Below are 20,137 nucleotides of genomic sequence, written 5' to 3' on the forward strand. Positions count from 1 at the left end.
AGGTGGACAGGGATATAAACGATTGCAATATGAGAAATAGGGACGATCATTATTTTTATATCGAAAACCACTCCATAGCTCTTGATCACATCTTATACACTAAATTACCACTCAGCATAAAATGCATTGAAATGACATCTGTTTTCAAAACTAAATAAAGAAGTTATTTAGTTTCTTCCTCTCCATACAGCCTAGAAGAATACATAGAAGCCAAACAGTATAGAGGATCTTCTTCAGAAAAAAAAGATCAAGTAATCTGTGTATCCATAAACCCTACAAAGCGAGAGTCAAAAATATGCAATGTATGTGCTATCTCACTCCATAAACATGATCATGCAGCTTTTTTTCCAGATGCCGTGAACACTCATAGGGCTACAACGTGAGGCTGCAAGCGTGTAGCTAATGTAGATTAGTGAGTACTTTGCCGGCCGCGATGGTCTAGCGGTTCTAGGCGCTCAGTCCGGATGTGTGTGGTGTCCTTAGGTTAGTTAGGTTTAGGTAGTTCTAAGTTCTAGGAGACTGATGACCACAGATGTCAAGTGAGTACTTGGTGTGAGCCTACATGCAAATGTGAAATGGTAAAAGTGTAAATTGTGAAAATGTGAAGATGAGAGTGAGAATGCGTGTGGACGTCAACGTGTGACTGTTCATGTTTTTATCTTGTCCAGCTAATGTTAAGGAAATCTTGGTTTGTTGTTGGCTAGTCATTTAACGACGAATAAATTATGTTATAATTACATTAGGTATGTCTGTAATACGTTAAATGTATACAAATATAATTTAAATTCTCTATGTCCGGACTAAATATATGCGATGGAAGTTGATTATAGATGGATTAATCAATAATCAAAAAGAAAATATCGATTGTAAGCGTTAATCGCGTTTTCTTTACGATGCATTTGCGCACTTTATGTCTGGGGTTTTATTTATATTAGTGTATAAAACATACTCTTTCATTATTTCCAGTATATTGATTGTTGCTTTCCTTCTATTGACTACACACAATTATCGATTGAGGACAGACCTAATTAAGTATATCTTGTGCGTCCACTGTGACGGACTGTCATAATAATAACGTAAAATCTTTGAAAATCGTCGTATGGCGCGTATATGTTTGTTATGGAAAGGTGGTGAGGATTGTTTACATGGTTTTTGTGTTTAGTGACTCATCTGAATCCTCAAGTAATGAATAGTAATATTTTAAATACCATTGTGGGCAGTTGAAAGGTATCTAAATTTGGACGGCAGTCTTATGTTACAGCTTATCAACTGTTGTGATGCCGCGTAAATTGATATTCGAAATATTATTGAACATGTAAGTTGTAGTGGTCTGACGAATGAGTAATTAATGTAAAGGCTTCAGTGAGAAAGAGTAATGTTTTTTACATTGGTAAAGTCATCGGCCCTTACATCACATTTTCTTTCTATGGTAGTCGAAGTACGCTGCTATTATAGTTGTCTTTAAAGTCATAATTGTTGCTGAATTAACGTTCAGTTTTAATACTCGTGTTTACATCTACGTCGTGTAAATTCCACATATGATATAAACGCGCGCTTCTCCGGCTTTCCTGTTCGCAACTCCCTGCCGACTAGAACTGAAGTATAGGTTGTTGATGCTGAGAATTAGGTGTATTTATTACATGTATTTCAATGTTTGGAAGCTAGTGGATCACACAGCCACCATGATCACGAACACTGTCATTATGTTGGATAACCCCTTTTTTATTTTTTTTAAGCCCCACAAAGAAAAGGCATGTGAAAGCCTAGTAGGAGCAATTGTTTCACACTAACAGACATTTCGCAATCGTAACTGACATTTGTAGCATTTTAAATACGACAGTATGATAATTTTACTGTCGTTAGCCATTACAGCAACACACACAATACAATTGGTAATACATTAGTACAATATGTTAGCTCCTGTCATTACAACTTTATATTAATAATAAATTCCTTTATATTGTAAGAGGGTGGGCAACTGACCAGTCATGTGGTGCTTAAATATTTTCTATAGATTCAGGAATTGTTACATAATATGTGCGCCATAATTTCATAGCTGTTATTGATTTTGACAGTCTGTAACAATGTGCGTTTTCTGCCTATTTAATACTGGTAGTTTCTTCAACTTGTAAATTAGTGCATAGTTTACACCCAAGTTTTCTATCACGAGAATTTTTTATTTAGAAAACAAACGTGTATATGGTGCTTCAAATGATGAATCTGTGATTATCCCGAAGACTTAATTCACAATATTAAAATGTCATGCACACTGGCCAGAATTTCCCCGTAAAGTAAATCCCAGGTCAGCTAGATTTCCTTCTATACCGATTCTCATCTTTGTCCCTCAATAACACAATGAAAATGTAGCATCAGAAATCATATGTGGTAAAAGAAAGAGGACGGAGCAGTGACAATATTTATTTTGCATCTGTACTAGTTTATGGAACGTAGAGTGTGTAGATACGCTGAATTGTAGTGTAACCCAAAGTCTACAATGAGTTGGTGGGTTGCAGTTGTATTGTGAGTTGATGAAGCTGATGGATGTGAACACAAGTTGTGGTTACATACTGATTTGTGGTGTAGCCGAAGGTCTGGTTACTTTGTATAGTGACCGTTTGATCGGGAGTGGATGAAGTGGTATTGAACACTTTAGTTAATCCAGTATTACATTATTATTCTCCCACCACTGAGTGTCAGTATGAAGAACTATCTGTGAGATGCCAGTCCATCCATATTATTCAACTCTTTTATATCCAACAGTTCAGACAATGAAATGCCAAAAAATGGATAGAACAATTGGGATGTGGTTGGAGGCTCTGTGCAAGAACCTCCAATTGCCCCCTCTTGCCTGTGTACATAAAGTTCCCTGTCGACACTGCCCAAGGTGCATACTCAATTCTGCGATTCAGATAGGCTTCTTCTATGGACGTAAGTAACATGCTGACCCTGCCATTCTCAGACATCTGTTGTGTTCGGCCCTCCACAACTAGCCTATTACACTTTGACATGCATCTACACAGATGCACCGAAAATCAAGAATAGGGTTCTTTATGAGTTTACATTCACAAGGAGCATGGGATCTGCACACACTGGACTTGTTTTCAGGAGGATGACGGTTCAAATTCCCACGCAGCCATCCATATTTAGTTTTTTTCTGTCATTTCCCAAAATCATTTCAGGAAGGTTTTTTTTTATTTTTATTTTGGCACAATTAATTTTCTTCCCCCTCTCCTTTTGCAGTCACAGCTTGTGCTCCATCTCTAATGACTGTTCAGTTGAAGGGGCATTAAACTTTAATCTACCTTTTTTCGACTCTGTAATACATTGAAACTCTTGCAAAAAAAAAGGTTTTCCTGGTTTTTAGTGACTCCGTGAGGTGCTTACAAGGCATAACACAGGGCTATGCTCCAAACTTTTGGATTGCTAACATCCAAGACCTATTAGCTGACCTCCACAGCTCCGGACCTACCATCTGGATGCCAATCCACATGAGTATTCCAGCAGATGAACTCAATGACAAACTAGGCAAAGAGCAACCACAGGAGACAAACTTGAACGGGGAGCACTGGGTATAGGCATATGATTGCAACTGTGACATCAAATTATGAAAATGTGGGGTATGGATTGGCAGGCTGCTACAATTTCTAAGTGGAGGGCAATTGAGGGGACCACCAAGGCATGGCATACTTTACTTAAAGCTTCTTCCAAAGATGTTATCATACTGAGCCAACTACGCATCATTACACCGGTTTTACTAGTTCATTTTGCAAGAGATATGGATGAAGGTCATATGCTTTCTGAGGCAAAGCAAATTTCATAAAAAATTTAATGCAACTCAATATTTGGTGGATATGGGGTGGGGATGGGAGAAATGCCTCTCACTGCGTCGTCTGTCCAGAGTTGCCTCAAGCTACTTTTTCCATCTGCCATCCTTTCTTAAATTTTTGTGGGCCTGTTTTATTTATCTAACTGCTAAGATAATTAGTGTTCTAATCCATGCAGAATCCATTTTCTTTACCTCATTTTAGTCGTGCTAACTATGATGAACCTTTTTGTTGTGCCTCAGTGACCAGTTTTTAGCAGCCTGGCTTTTATCCCACTTTTAACCATTTGACAAAATTAGTGGTGCGCTCATTTTCAACCTTCAAAAAGTTGCAGACTGTGGAGCTGACGGTCCTTCTTCTCTCATTTCAGATCTTTTGTGTGAATTTCCAGTGAAATGAGGGACTGATAAAAAAGATATTTAGGCCCTTTAAACCCATCATCATCCAGTAATACCATATAATGTTATGCTTTGTGAAAAAATCCAAACTGGAATTTCAGTTAGGACCTACACAATTCTGAAGACAAATTAATCTAGACAAATCACCACTAATATATTTTATGTGATAACCTGGGATAATTTATCATATAATTGTGTTCTCAAGAACTTAAGACAACTAGGATTATTTGAGGGAAGCTTGTCCTTTAAAGTACAAATCATTGCCTGATTGTTGTGTTCATTCCATTAGATACTTAGCAAGTGTAGTTTCGACACTGGTTGTAAAGGTACTGAGATCATTATGACCATTATGAAAAGTTGTGTTGTTTGTGTATAATAGTGTCTTTAGGTCGACCAAAGCGTCCGATCCCACCCATCGGCTCTGACCTGACGTAAGGCTGTTGTGATGTGTGAGAGTGGCGTGTTTGTAGGTGTCGTTTTGATGCAATCGGTGGTGCTCTCTGGTGGTGTGTTAGATGATGTTTTTGGTTTAGTTTGCGAGTGTGGCGTCGTGTGTGAATTTTGGTAAATTGCTTTTTTTGTGTCTTTGGTAGGTATGGATATGACTGACAGGGTCAACAGTTTTCGGTTTTCGGCTATGATGGGGGACAATGTGTTGTCCCTAATAAAATTTCTTCAACTATTCGGGTTTTTGGATGAAGTCGTGAAGTGTTCAGTATGTTTTGAAGAAATGAGGCTTACTTAAAGTTCCGGCATCTCAGCCAGGGACGGCCTTTTGTGTTCGATCCCAATGTGTGGCTGTGAATGTTGGTATTGGTATCGGGAGATGTTTTTGAGCTATATAGGTCAAGGGAAGTGTCCGATTCCAGATGATATTGTGTTTAGTGGTATTTGGGAAGTTTTGTGATGCCAGTTTTTTTCGTCGTTTTGTATGGGGGTGGGTGTCTAAATTTGTTTATATTTAGTTTGTCCCCACCCTAAACCCCCCTATTTCCCGCGCTTGTCCTGTTAGTGTCATTAGGCTTTTTGGGGAACGTGTGTGTGTGTGTTTGTTTTTTGATGTATTTTCCTCCTCATAATGTGTACGTAACGACTTTATATGCGCTCTACATTGGAATAGTGGTTTATGGTCGTTTCCGCCATATTTGTGACGTCATGGGTCAAAGCAGACGGGCGGGATCGGACGCTTCCGTATTTCTGTGTCTTGCATCTAATAAACGAGGGAAGGTCATTAATTATTTCAGGACCATGAAAGGGATCAGCACTGACCTCTGTGGACATACCTGCCTTAACTTGTAGTATACTGAACATTTCTCTGCCACAGAACAGTGGATGTGCTTTATTTATCTAACTGCTGAGATAACTAGCATTGTAATCTATGCAGTCTTTATTTTCTGTACCTCATTTTGGGTTTTATCTCACTTTCAACCATTTGACAATCATCCCTTAAATGATAAAATGGTTGTATGGACACTATAGCTAGGCAGCCCTTAACTATGAAGAATTTAATAGTTAATTGCAAGATTTAATAATTGAGAGTAGCTTATTCTAGTCTAATGTCAGAAAAGGCAACTTTAGAATCAAGATGCATTTGTATTGTAAGTAAAGAACGTGAGAGTTTTGCAGTGATTAATACTTCAACCACATTTTCTTTAAATTATTTACTGAAATACCATGCCTAGTGAACAAAGTAATCCATTGTATTAGAAAACACAACATCATATGTTTGTAGCATTTTGCAATGCTTTTTGCTTTTGCTTGAGTATTTCAGCTGTAGATGTCACTTGTGTGTGTTGATTACAGTATATTATGTGGATCTTGTGGATGTTAGCTTGGATCATGTTTACTATCTCTACATATTTTGAAATGTGTGATGCTGCCATTTGGCTTTGACCAGTGACATCACCAACACCACAATCTTATTGTGATGAGAGGCTGAACTGTAACTTAACCTGGAGGAACTCAAGTTAGGTTGAAAGATGATAGTTTGTTGGTGGCTTGCAAAAACCTACAAATGTGCCACAGCAGAAAACTAGAATTTTAATGAATATTATGGTGACAGATTGATCTGCAGTGCAGATTGAGGCCAAGGTTAGGTTGGAAGGTGACAGCTCAATTGAGTGTGCGAGTAATGCATTGCACAGTCGATAATTACATTAACATCCCTAATGAAAACTTTATTATCTGGTCCAATATTTTCATGTTGTAATATGATGGAAGGTGTTAATAAGAATATACACATTCAAAATCAACTGTACCTGTTGAAGTCCGGTCGATTTGTGGCTTTTTGCTTTGCTAGTGTGTTTATGTTGCTGAAGGCATCATTTGGTTGTTGACTGAGGCCTGTGTTGCTGCTATGTTAATGACACCTTCAGTTTTTGGTATGGTGTCATGTTGTTTACTGATCTCAAAATACCTTATGCTTTGAATTAAATACAATGTCTTGTCCCACAGTTAATATACATGGTGTTAAGTTCATTTTATAGTGAGATAACTCTGATAGTAGTTTATATGGGTGAACTGGAGGTACGCGTACTTGTGTGTTTCACGTATTTTCTATTTAAAGGGTACAAACAATGTACAAAGTGCTGTGAATTAAACATTTTCAGCAGCGATTTATTTGTACATGTAATGGTGTATGTACTGGTATCTGTGTGTTATAGGCATTATTCAGATGTGATTACTTAGTAGATACAAGTCATGATGATTGCTTAGAAGATAAAATTCATGACACATGAGATGCATTTTGTCACATTTATTCACTTTTGTCAGATATATGGAATTTAAGTAAAAGTTACGTTATTCAGAGCTCTCCTTCCTTGTGCTTTTATACTTGATGTATAAAATGAGCACAAAATATATACCAAAATACTTGTCAGAGATTTCCTTCTGATATAATACAACACATTTGATTCTACCATATAAAGCTTAATTACCTGTGGAGAAAATCCTGGTTAATATGGTGTAAATGTTGTCAGCATTGAAATTTTTCCATTGGAATTGGTGAACTATTTCCAAAAAAAAAAATAGTGTGTACATATATAACGAAAATGGGTAGATAAAAAAAATCTTCTAACCAATCAGGAGTAGTAGAAAACACACACACACACACACACACACACACACACACACACACACACACACACACACACACAAAGGTTTAACTCTTTTGGTGCCCAGTGGCTCTTTCTTGTAGTAGAAGAGTTGAAAGGGAAGGAAGAGTGGTGAAGGAAAAGGACTTGAGAGGTTAGGGAAAGGGTTAGAGCTCAGAAAAGTCTTCCAGAACCCTGGGTCAGGGGAGACTTACTCGATGGGATGAGAAGAAAAGACTGACTGCCAAGCCAACTTCAGACATCAACAACATGCCAGACGTTTCTTCAAAAAGCTATCTGACCTTCTCCTAAACTACCTCAACAGTACTGTTTCCTTACCTGTCCCTCTGCAGCTCTCCAAACAGCCACACCATGAACCACCACTCCTCTCCTACAAATTGAGCTTGGCCAAACACCTTAAGATCCCACTGCCTTCACCACTGCCGCCCAGACCGGTAATAACTCATAATAACAAGAACAAGTCACAACAGTACAATGTTCTCAGCCTCTCGTCTTGGCAGTCCCCAACAATCAGTCTTTCCTTCTTATCCTGTCTGGTAAGTCTTCCCTGACTTTGGGTTCTGGGTGACTTTTCTGAACTGTACCCATTTCCACAAACCTTTCCAGTCTTTTTCTTTCAGCCCTCTTCCTTCCCCCTCAACTCTTCTGTGAGAATAAGGAGCCATTGCCTCCAGAAGCTTGTAAAAGTTACACCTTTGTGTGTGTGTGTGTGTGTGTGTGTGTGTGTGTGTGTGTGTTTCTTTCTCCCGCCACCGCTTGGTGAGTAGTTTTTTTTATCTATCCATTTACATTATAGTGTCAGTAATTGAATAGTTTTGTTGTTATAACATTAAATGAATCATTTTAACTAAGGAGGATGATCAATGTAAACCTTGTCCCAGAGTTTGGAAAACTTTGTTACTGCAAGCTTTATTTCTTACATACTTGTTGGCTTTGTCAACCAGATTGTTACTCACAACTTAATCTGCACTACGGATCCACATATCGTCACCAAAAAAGTTCATGGGCAGAGGTTGGGGGAAGTGGCGACACATAAGCTAGAGATATGTCTATATGTTATTAAACTGAGTCTCTTAGCTTCTCCTCTTCTCCCCTCCCCCCTCCCCCATTTTTCTTCTCCCATCTCATCTGCCGTCTTCCTCCCTCCTCCCTTATTCTACATCTACGTGATTACTCTGCTATTCACAATAAAGTGCCTGACAGAGGGTTCAGTGAACCACTTTCAAGCTGTCTCTCTACTGTTCCACTCTTGAACGGCACGTGGGAAAAATGAGCACTTAAATTTTTTTCTGCGAGCCCTGATTTCTCATATTTTATCACGATGATCATTTCTCCATATGTAGGTGGGTGCCAACAGAATGTTTTTGCAATCGGAGGAGAAAACTGGTGATTGAAATTTCATGAGAAGATCCCATCGCAACGAAAAACGCCTTTATTTTAATGATTGCCACTCCAATTCACATATTGTGTGTGACACTATCTCCCCTATATCGCAGTAATACAAAACGTGCCGTTTTTCTTTGTACTTTTTCGATGTCATCCGTCAGTCCCACTTGATGCGGATCCCACACCACACAGCAATACTCCAGAATAGGGTGGACAAGCATGGTGTAAGCAGTCCCTTTAGTAGACCAGTTGCACCTTCTAAGTGTTCTGCCAGTGAATCACAGTCTTTGGTTTGCTCTACCCACAATATTATCTTCGTGATCATTCCAATTTAGGTTATTTGTAATTGTAATTCCTAAGTATGTAGTTGAATTTACAGCCTTCAGATTTGTGTGACCTATCGTGTAATCGAAATTTAGCTGATTTCCTTTAGTACTCACGTGAATAACTTCACACTTTTCCTTATTCAGGGTCAATTGCCACTTTTTGCACCATACAGATTTCTTATCTAAATCATTTTGCAAGTCGTTTTGATCATCTGATGACTTTACAAGACGTAAATGACAGCATCATCTGCAAACAATCTAAGACGGCTACTCAGATTGTCTCGTATGTTGTTAATATAGCTCAGTAACAACAGAGGGCCTATAACACTTCCTTGGGGAACGCTGGATATTACTTCTGTTTTACTCGATGACTTTCGGTTTATTACTACGAACTGTGACCTTTCTGACAGGAAATCACAAATCCAGTTGCACAACTGAGGCAATACTCCGTAGGAACGCAGTTTGGTTAGAAGACGTTTGTGAGGAACGTTGTCGAAAGCCTTCTGGAAATCTAAAAATATGGAATCAACATCCCCTGTCGATAGCACTTTTTACTTCATGAGTATAAAGAGCTAGTTGTGTTTCACAAGAGTGATATTTTCTGAAGCTGTTCTGACTGTGTGTCAATAAATCATTTTCTTCAAGGTACTTCATAATATTTGAATACAGTGTACGTTCCAAAACCCTGCTGCAAATTGATGTTAGTGATATAGGCCTGTAATTCAGCGGATTACTCCTATTTCCATTGCTGGGTATTGGTGTGACTTGAGCAATTTTCCAGTCTTTAGGTACAGATCTTTCTGTGAGCAAGTGGTTGTATATAATTACTAAATATGGAGCTATTTTATCGACATATTCTGAGAGGAACCTGACTGGTATGCAATCTGGACCGGAGGTCTTGCCTTTATTAAGTGATTTAAGCTGCTTCATTATTCAGAGGATATCTACTTCTATGTTTCTCGTCTTGTATTCCTCAGCATAGTTGCCAGGAAGCATTGCAATTGTAAAATACTTTATCAGAAAGAGCTTGTATGTATCCCAAATTGTCCATGATGTATTGCAACTCCTTTAGAAGATAAGGAAGGAAGCTTAAGAATGAATGTCCCAATAACAACAAGTTCATTAGAGATGGAGATCAAACTGAGATGGACTGCAAAGATGGGGAAGGAATTGGGCTATGTTCTTCATGAAGGAATCATTTGTGTTCACATTAATTGATTGAAGGAAACCACAGAAAACTGAGATTTGAATGGCCAAATGGAGATTTGAATCCAGCTCATAAGAAATCTTTTTGTTGTGCTAACCAGTCCATACAGTTACTGTGAAATGTGTGCCTTGAAAATTTAGTACAGAATGGAGTGACTAACCAGTGAGTACCTTTCACACATCTTGATGATGAATTCCCAGGAAGATCTTTCACAGAAGATGAGACCTGAGTGTGTTGCCATCAAGAGTAGGGACAAAGAATACTGCTGTCGCACATTTCTGTAATCTGTAAGTTCCACCAAGCATTATCAGGGGTCTTATGCTCATGCTACTTTGTGATGAAAGATATGTTATTTTGGAATGCTACTGGGGCAAGGGAGCAACAGTGACAAATGCTCTGCATGAAGAAAAGTAAATAACTTGGACTTCTGAGTACAGCATGAAAAAGTTTCATTCCATATATCCAGTGCAAACAGCATAAAATGATAGCTGTTAACAGTACTACAAAAAAGGAGTAAACACCATTTGCCACTTGCTTTCATATCATTCTCTATATTGTTACCCTGAACAGCATCAGTATCTGTGGTCCGCAAAGCTCCTCCCCCCTCAACCCTTGTTCTGCCTTCCATCAGCCCATGAAAATGACCTTGAATATCTCCTCATCCATGATTTGTCACACTGTAATCTTTCTTTGTGGGGAAAAAAGATAAAATTGCATGACTCTCAATGTGGAGTAAATGTTTAATGATCAAATGTTTCCAGTGGAATATGTCATGCAGCAGTGCCTTTATTTACTTAGGAGTGTCTGGGAATGCTATTTTATGGATCAGAATAGAGTTGTATAAGAATTTGCATCTGAGACATTTCTACATTGTGCAGTACAAATTTAGAAAAGCTGTAAACTGGTCATCAGTATTTATGACAGTATTGTGTGGAAGGATTTCAGTTTGTGGACTTATTGAAGGTTCCAGTTTGCACAGGGCTTCACTGTTTAACTGAGGCAAGTTGTCTGAATTTGTTGTTTCTACCTGTTTGTACATTTTAATAAAGAAATAATTGAGTGTGATATTGCTTGCTACAACATTTCTAAAGTTTGCCAAGCTGACTGTTGGTGAGATGGTTGTGAAGTGGAAATGCAAAGGAACAGCAACAACTAAACGAAGAGCTCATTTACTGGTGGAGAGGGACTGTTGAGCATTGTGGAGGGTGATTGTAAAAGAATTGTAAGAAATCAGTTGAAGGAATCACTCATGAGTTCCAAAGTGCCACCAACAATCCAGCTAGCCCAGTGATTGTGCATACGGAGTTCAGAAGAAAGGTGTAAAATGGCCGAGCAGCCGCTCGAAAGCCACAGATTTTTGTTGTAAATGCTAAGTGAAGTTTGAGGTTATGTTAAAGAGTGTTGCCGATGGGCAGCGAACAACTGAAAACGTGTGAATTGAGGTGATGATTCACACTGTACCCTGTGGCAATCTGGTGGAAGGGTTTGGCAGATGCCTGGAGGACTTAACTGCCATCAGTGAAGTACGGTGGAGGTATTGTTACAGTGTGGGAGTGTTATTCATAGTTATGATGTGGTTTCCTTATTGTGCTTAATAAAACGGTAAATGCAGAAGGGAGGAGTAGTTCAGAGACAATGATTGTCTTTATTGGCATGACAACACATCCTGCCATAGAGCAGTGTCTGTGAGGCAATGGTTTGTAACAGTAACATTCCTGAAATGGACTGGCAGCCCAGATTTCTGACATGGCGCCAATGGAACACTTTTGGGATGACCTAGAACGTCAAGTTCGCTCCAGACCCCAGCATCCTACAGTGTCTGGTTTTGGCACTTGAGGAAGAATGAGCTGCCATTTGTCCTCAGACATTCAGACACCTCACTGAAAATGTCCCTAACAGACCTCAAACTGTCGCAAAGACGAAGGCTTCATGCACCCCATATTAATGCCCATTAATAAGTAACAGCATCAGATAGTGTGCATAACAGCTTCTACACTGCTGTTGCACACATTATTATTGTTTGATTGCTATGGTTGGCTGTGGGTGGAAAAACAGCACTATGGTCCAAAGCTGTTCAGCTACTAGTGACTGATTAATAGGCAGCCAAAGGCTGTAGGAAAGATTTACAAATGGTTGACGATTCAAGCAGGTGCTCGTTGACAATCCCACATTGAAATGTGTGTGATCTTCTGAACCTCACATATGCACTTTTGTAACTATGAAATCTTAGTTCTGCCTGTTGAACAGTCCACATTTTAAGGTGATAGTGACAGGTACTTATCACAATCTCTGAGCCATGAGATTAGCTCACCTATTATGAAGCATTAAACATTATTTCCAGATTCTGATTTAAAGGTTTTTAACTTCAAGTCCATATGAAGTTATTACAGGATTATAACATATTGTTCGATATATGATTATGTACCAGAAGCACATCCTTTTTGTTTGTTACAGGTAACCAGCTATTCAAGGATTAACACTCACAGAACTCCACATAACTCAGACTCTTTTGATAAAAAGGTATTGTATGCATCATTATGTTTACTGAAGTATGCAGTTGTACAACTAATTTATAATTTTTTCAAATTGTTACATAAATTATTTTTACTAAGTAAATTTTTGTGGTATTTATTTATTTTATTTGAATGAAATTATTGATTAAAGCAAAATATTAAGTTTATTGAAATTTGCAGCCCGACGTAAGAGACATGATGGACTGCACTCAAATTTTGGATGATCTCGCATTTGAAGAGCTGAAAGAGACCAAAGATGACAAAAAAATACAGGTATGAAATGCCAGATTATTGGTTATTAGTGCTCCTATTGTTGCTTCAGTGATCTTTTATTTTTAATTCACAGAAAAATAAAGATTACTGCTTACTTATGTATATTTGTTTGTCACAGTAAAAAAAAAAAAAAAAAAAATAGCTTAACTTAAAATTGTATCACAATGGGAGAATAATATATTCTTCAATCTTGAAAGGGTCTAAGGCACTACTTGGAAGAATAATAATGTCTGGCAGGTCCACAAATTGAGCTTTTGGGGATATTTTTTAATTTTATTTTATTTACACATCAAGTTCCGTAGGACCAACAAATCTCCAAGGTCATAGAATGCTCCAGTACACGAAATTACAACATAAAAGTAATAACAGATAAAAATAAAATGTTTATTAACCCGAAAAAAGTCAATCCAGAAGTTTAAGTAAACGCAATCAGCAATACAACAAGAATCAGCTTAATTTTTCAAGGAAGTCCTCAACAGAATAGAAAGTGTGACGCAAGAGGAAACTCTTCAGTTTTGATTTGAAAGCACATGGATTACTGCTAAGATTTCTGAATTCAAGTCGTAGCTTATTGAAGATGGATGTGGCAGTATACTGCACACATTTCTGCACAATAGTTAAGGAAGTCTGATCCAAGTGTAGGTTTGATTTCTGCCGAGTATTAACTGGATGAAAGCTGCTTGTTCTTGGGAATAAGCTAATATTGTTGTCAAGAAATGACAGTAAGCTAAATATTGGTAATAAGAAATGACAGTAAGAAATATATATATTGAGAAGCCAGTGTCAAAATACCCAGACTTGTTAACGGGTCGACAAGAGGTGAACTTACACCACTTATTGCCCGAATCACCTATTTCTGAGTCAAAAATATCCTTTTAGAATGGGTAGAGTTAGTCCAAAACATAATACCGTATGACACAAGCGAATGAAAATAAGCAAAGTAGACTAATTTCTGTGTCGAACGATCATTCACTTCAGATACCATTCAAATAGTAAAAATGGCAACACTAAGTATTTGAACAAGATCCTGAACGTGGACTTTCCATGAAAATTTACTATCCATCTGAAAACCTAGAAATTTAAACTGTTAAGTTTCACTAATCATATGCCTATTCTGTGAAATTAAAATGTCAAGTGCTGCTGACCAGACACTTCCTTTACAACTGACCATATGGTTTTAATTTTATCCTGTGGATTAGGTATTTTATTTGCATACCACATACTCTTTGCCTTCGTAATAACATTTTTAAGCACTTTACAATACTGTTTGTTGTGACTACTTCTAACAATTTGATATAATTCCCACTTTGTTCTACATGATATCCTTATACTACTAGTCAGCCACCTGGGCTGCCTGTTACTGCTAGTACCCCGTTCAGAATGTTCTAATGGAAAGCAGCTCTGATGAAGAATGAATAAAAATGTCGCCTATGGCTGTGCAACTGTTCCCTTGCAACCTAGTTGGGGGGGGGGGGGGGGGGGGGGGAAACAGTTTGCATCAGATCGTATGAATTGAGGAGATCTACCAACATCCTTTTTCTTGCACCACATATAACTAATTTCTAGTACTTCCTACAAAATGAATCAGAATTAGGGGACATATAAACTGCTTGAGTGTTATGTCATTACATCATTGGTGCTGTTTGCCTAGATGGGTGTAGGCTTCCAACAGGATAATGTGACTAAACTGTTTCCCAGTCTGTGCGCTGAGATTAGGGTGGAGCAGTCATTCATGGATCAATCATGAGCAGCGAGGCCATTTGGTATTTGCACTAAGCAGAAACTGGTGGCACCAAGTGCAGATGGTTGTGCTGTATGTAACTGAATATGATGTCATTCACCATCATATTTGATATGAAGGCTCAGAATTATTTAGTAATTAATAGTTTACAGAAAGAATTGTCCCCCTGATCAAGTTTTTAAGTCCAAGTTTTACAAAATTGTATCAGAACACCGCAAATCTGTTGTAATTTGTAATGATTGCCCTAAGAAAGAGAACTCTATTGGCTCCTTTGTAGTATATCCTGAAAGTGTTCTCAAGAGCCACTTCCACAGCAATACTGTGTTCAGTGTAGAACTATTTTTGATCTTGAGGGCACTAGAGCAGATGATTTATAATTGAGTCAGTGAATTCCTCATACTTCCTATATGGTCTTCTCATTGCCTCACAAGTATCCAGTTGATAGGCAAGCCCAAATAATCCAGAGAAATGAAATATTATTTTGGTGGGTGCAAATATAGCAGAAATTCGGGTGACTGAAATCGCACAACCAGTTAAGAATTGTGTGGTATAATGTTCCTCTTGTTAGGAAGTCCAGTAGCTATTGGGTGTCAGGATCATTCATCAGTGGGATCAGGAGTAGTGGGGGCTGGAAGTTAACAAACTGCAGTTAGTTGAGTAAATAATTCACTCATTGTGTTCCTGGTCTGGCACTGTCAAGTTCAGTATTGGCCACATTTTGGCAGTGTCCATGCATTTAGATGGATGGTTGGTGGCCTGCTAGTGTAAAGGGCTGTGCAGAAGTTGCTGTGAAGTGGATATACTACAAACTACTGGCACTAACTTTGATGGTGTAGAATAGGCTTGTAATAGGGATAATAAAATGGGGTGCTCTTTTGCATCTGAATATTAGTAGTTGGAGCATTAAAAGCATAAGAGGATGTGACGTATGAGATTTGTTTGTGGGCAAGATTTGGAGGAGTAGCACCTTTCTGTGAGAGATTTTGATGCAGAAGGGATGGGTACTGCTGAATGCCATTGAAGTTTAGATACTGTTGGTGGTTGGATTATGTTTTTTTACACATCAGAGTAGTGATGCTCAGTGTCTTAACAAGTGACACACTGTACTGATGGGGACCAGGTGAAACAAAGAGGAGGAAAAGTGGGTTAAAGTCTAGTTCAGAGCCGGTGGCAGTCAGAGCTGTGCTTATCTACTGCTCATAAATTGGCAGTGCATCTGTTTCATGTAGCCAGTGGGATGATCCTTTGACATAACCAAAATAGAGGCAATATATTTCTAGCACCAAAATTGAAATCATTGTCTTGTTTGTTATTTTTCTGTGTATTAGTGACTTAGGAGAGAAATATTTAGGGATTATGGCAGTGAGTACTACAAAGTGGACTGATTTATATAATTTAGTTCTGCACATCAACTTTTTCCGTTAGTGCATGTTTCATGGATTAATTGCAAAGACATGAAAATTTATCAAATGTGGTGGTGAAATGACTCTTAAAAAGTCAAAGGTTTGTGGGGATGGAATCAACTGGAATTGCCGCAAAAGCCACTACTTTAAGTAAGTGGATCAATTTTTTTTCATTCAACCGTGGAAGAAGGTAGGGGGCTCAATGCTTACTGACAATAGGGTTGCAGATTTTATATATTAATAAACATTGATCCACATACCTTCTTCCATGATTTAATTCAAAAACATTTATCCATTGTTCAGTGTGCTCGTGCTGATCAATTGTGTAACAACACAGAGCAGAGAAATATTTCTTTCCTTTTTCGAATATATCATTGGTTGCGACACTGTCTTTGTTTTGCAGATACTACCACAGTTCAAATAACTGTGACTCAAATAAAGAGCAATAGCATTTGTAATCCTTGTTTACAGTAGTGTTTCATCCTTTCTTCTGAATGTATTACTTCGAAACACGTACTCTGCCTGCTGCTCTATCATTGGCTATGTAACACAAATGGCTGACACACATTCTTCTGTTCCCATCATACCTGACAGCATTCCTGCACAAAGAATGTAAGTACCCACTGGTGCTATATTCTAGACATTTATCGAAAAGGTGTTATGGCTGTAAAAGAATGACAATAGAATGCCTTGGCCCTTGGGCTAAATCTGAAGACCACCAGTGAACCTGAACCGTACGAGTATCTTGTTTGTTTAGGAATTATTTTGGTTGTTGACATTTAAACAAGTTGATATACGAAGGTGCCATGTACCTTTAAGCTACCAACTGTATCATTACTCACAACAAATGTCCTTTGAACAGAACAAAGCCTGCATGATCTTAGTATCATCAGTTTCAACTTTTGTTATTATTACTATTGTTATTCTTATTTCTTTCTTTCCTTTTTTTGGATGAGTCAACTAAAGACCAGGTACTAGTTTACATTCCTTATTCTTTGTTCTTTTCTTCCAGTACTCTTTCATCTGTTCACTATAGTTTTTCTTCCTGTTTTCTGATTACTTGAGATAATTTTTTTTTCACTTTCCTATTACTTGAGATCATTTTTTTCACTTTCCTATCTTGGAATCCACATTTCCACACATGTTGGTTGTGTCTTCAGATTTCATAATTTTTAATCCTTTTTTCCTTCACATGTACGACTTGTTGATTTGTTATCCCACAAATACCTGAAAAATATTTTGGTTAATTGACTGTTGCATTCTATATAAATGTGCAAGAATCATCAGTCTGCTTTTTCTCATTGCTTCTGATATTTTTATGTTTTGGTAAATTTTGTCATTACTTCATAATTTCCAATCTTCCATAGTTTTCATGGGCCTAAAATTTTTCTAATGATTCACCTTTCTACTGTTTCTAATTTATCTAGATTATAGTCTAATACTGGGCATTAGCTTGTCTTATTGATGTTCTGGTTTTGCTACTTTGTTCTAATGTCTTTTTTCCACTGTTAGATAGGCACTTTTTATTGTAAAGGTCTTCAGTTACACCATATGCTCTTCCCATTTTATGTATCCTGTTTTCTATAGCTGCTTATTCCAAATTATATTCTTGTATTATTATTATTATTATTATTATTATTATTATTATTATTATTATTATTAACAATTTTATTGGAGTAATGCTTTGTTGGGTTTCAGTTTGGAAGTTTGGAAATTGGTGGCAAGAGTTACCCAATATACAAAGGAGAGAATCGTATTGGCAGAGATTCTGAAGCATGTTCAGTTGTTATTGACAGCAAGGTAACACTACTGAAACACAAGTCACAATAAAATATTGATTATCCCAAAAATAATTTTAATTATTGGAGCAATTGGACAACTTTGATTTTCAGGCATTATCAAAGGAACATGCAGTGATTGATGTTGCTGATGTCGACAATCATCATCTGTATGATCTGAGCAGTACAAATAAAACACGTATGGGGAAGGTGAGTTTCCAGCAAATAAATTTTTTCATTGACATTTACATCCAACTGAAGAATGAAGGGCTGTGTTTTATGTTGTTGTTGTTGTGGTCTTCAGTCCTGAGACTGGTTTGATGCAGCTCTCCATGCTACTCTATCCTGTGCCAACTTCTTCATCTCCCAGAACCCACTGCAACCCACATCCTTCTGAATCTGATTAGTGTAGTCCTCTCTTGGTCTCCCTCTACGATTTTTACCCTCTACGCTGCCCTCCAATACTAAATTGGTGATCCCTTGATGCCTCAGAACATGTCCTACCAACCGATCCCTTCTTCTGGTCAAGTTGTGACACAAACTTCTCTTCTCCCCAATCCTATTCAATACTTCCTCATTAGTTATGTGATCTACCCATCTAATCTTCAGCATTCTTCTGTAGCACCACATTTCGAAAGCTTCTATTCTCTTCTTGTCTAAACTATTTATTGTCCATGTTTCAGTTCCATACATGGCTACACTCCATACAAATACTTTCAGAAACGACTTCCTGACACTTAAATCTATACTCGACATTAACAAATTTCTCTTCTTCAGAAACGCTTTCCTTGCCATTGCCAGTCTACATTTTATATCCTCTCTACTTCGATCATCATCAGTTATTTTGCTCCCCAAATAGCAAAACTCATTTACTACTTTAAGTGTCTCATTTCCTAATCTAATTCCCTCAGCATCACCTGACGTAATTCGACTACATTCCATTATCCTCGTTTTGCTTTTGTTGATGTTCATCTTATATCCTCCTTTCAAGACACTATCCATTGCATTCAACTGCTCTTCCAAGTCCTTTGCTGTCGCTGACAGAATTACGATGTCATTGGCGAACCTCAAAGTTTTTATTTCTTCTCCATGGATTTTAATACCTACTCCAAATTTTTCTTTTGTTTCCTTTACTGCTTGCTCAATATACAGATTGAATAACATCGGGGAGAGACTACAACCCTGTATCACTCCCTTCCCAACCACTGCTTCCCTTTCATGTCCCTCGACTCTTATAACTGCCATCTGGTTTCTGTACAAATTGTAAATAGCCTTTCGCTCCCTATATTTTACCCCTGCCACCTTTAGAATTTGAAAAAGAGTATTCCACTCAACATTGTCAAAAGCTTTCTCTAAGTCTACAAATGCTAGAAACGTAGGTTTGCCTTTTCTTAATCTTTCTTCTAAGATAAGTCGTAAGGTCAGTATTGCCTCACGTGTTTCAACATTTCGACGGAATCCAAACTGATCCTCCCCGAAGTCTGCATCTACCAGTTTCTCCATTCGTCTGTAAAGAATTGTATTTTGCAGCCATGGCTAATTAAACTGATAGTTCGGTAATTTTCACATCTGTCAGCACCTGCTTTCTTTGGGATTAGAATTATTATATTCCTCTTGAAGTCTGAGGGTATTTCGCCTGTCTCATACATCTTGCTCACCAGCTAGTAGAGTTTTCTCAGGACTGGTTGTCCCAAGGCCGTCAGTAGTTCTAATGGAATGTTGTCTACTCCGGGGGCCTTGTTTCGACTCAGGTCTTTCAGTGCTCTGTCAAACTCTTCACGCAGTATCGTATCTCCCATTTCGTCTTCATCTACATCCTCTTCCATTTCCATAATATTGTCCTCAAGTACATCACCCTTGTATAAACCTTCTATATACTCCTTCCACCTTTCTGCCTTCCCTTCTTTGCTTAGAACTGGGTTGCCATCTGAGCTCTTGATATTCATACACGTGGTTCTCTTCTCTCCAAAGGTCTCTTTAATTTTCCTGTAGGCAGTATCTATCTTACCCCTAGTGAGATAAGCTTCTACATCCTTACATTTGTCCTCTAGCCATTCCTGTTTAGCCATTTTGCACTTCCTGTCGATCTCATTTTTGAGACGTTTGTATTCCTTTTTGCCTGCTTCATTTACTGCATTTTTGTATTTTCTCCTTTCATCAATTAAATTCAGTATT

The 20,137-nt window shown here is 37.9% G+C and overlaps 1 protein-coding gene across 4 annotated transcripts in view; it reads left to right on the forward strand.

The window, feature by feature from the left end:
• Window positions 1–20,137, forward strand: part of LOC126349960 (uncharacterized) — a 104,076-nt gene that overhangs the window by 13,584 nt on the left and 70,355 nt on the right. The window contains exons 1-5 of one of the 4 annotated variants that reach the window (XM_050002476.1): window positions 939–1,130; window positions 12,709–12,774; window positions 12,948–13,040; window positions 17,883–17,984; window positions 18,077–18,172. In XM_050002476.1, the coding sequence (XP_049858433.1) occupies window positions 12,963–13,040; window positions 17,883–17,984; window positions 18,077–18,172 (276 nt within the window). In that variant the 5' untranslated portion in view covers window positions 939–1,130; window positions 12,709–12,774; window positions 12,948–12,962. Of the gene's footprint in view, window positions 1–938; window positions 1,316–12,708; window positions 12,775–12,947; window positions 13,041–17,882; window positions 17,985–18,076; window positions 18,173–20,137 lie in introns of those variants that run through there. The other 3 variants (XM_050002473.1, XM_050002474.1, XM_050002475.1) reach the window with 3 other exon arrangements.

This window comes from Schistocerca gregaria, chromosome 1, assembly GCF_023897955.1.
Source record: "Schistocerca gregaria isolate iqSchGreg1 chromosome 1, iqSchGreg1.2, whole genome shotgun sequence".
NCBI classification, from domain to species: Eukaryota; Metazoa; Arthropoda; class Insecta; order Orthoptera; family Acrididae; genus Schistocerca; species Schistocerca gregaria.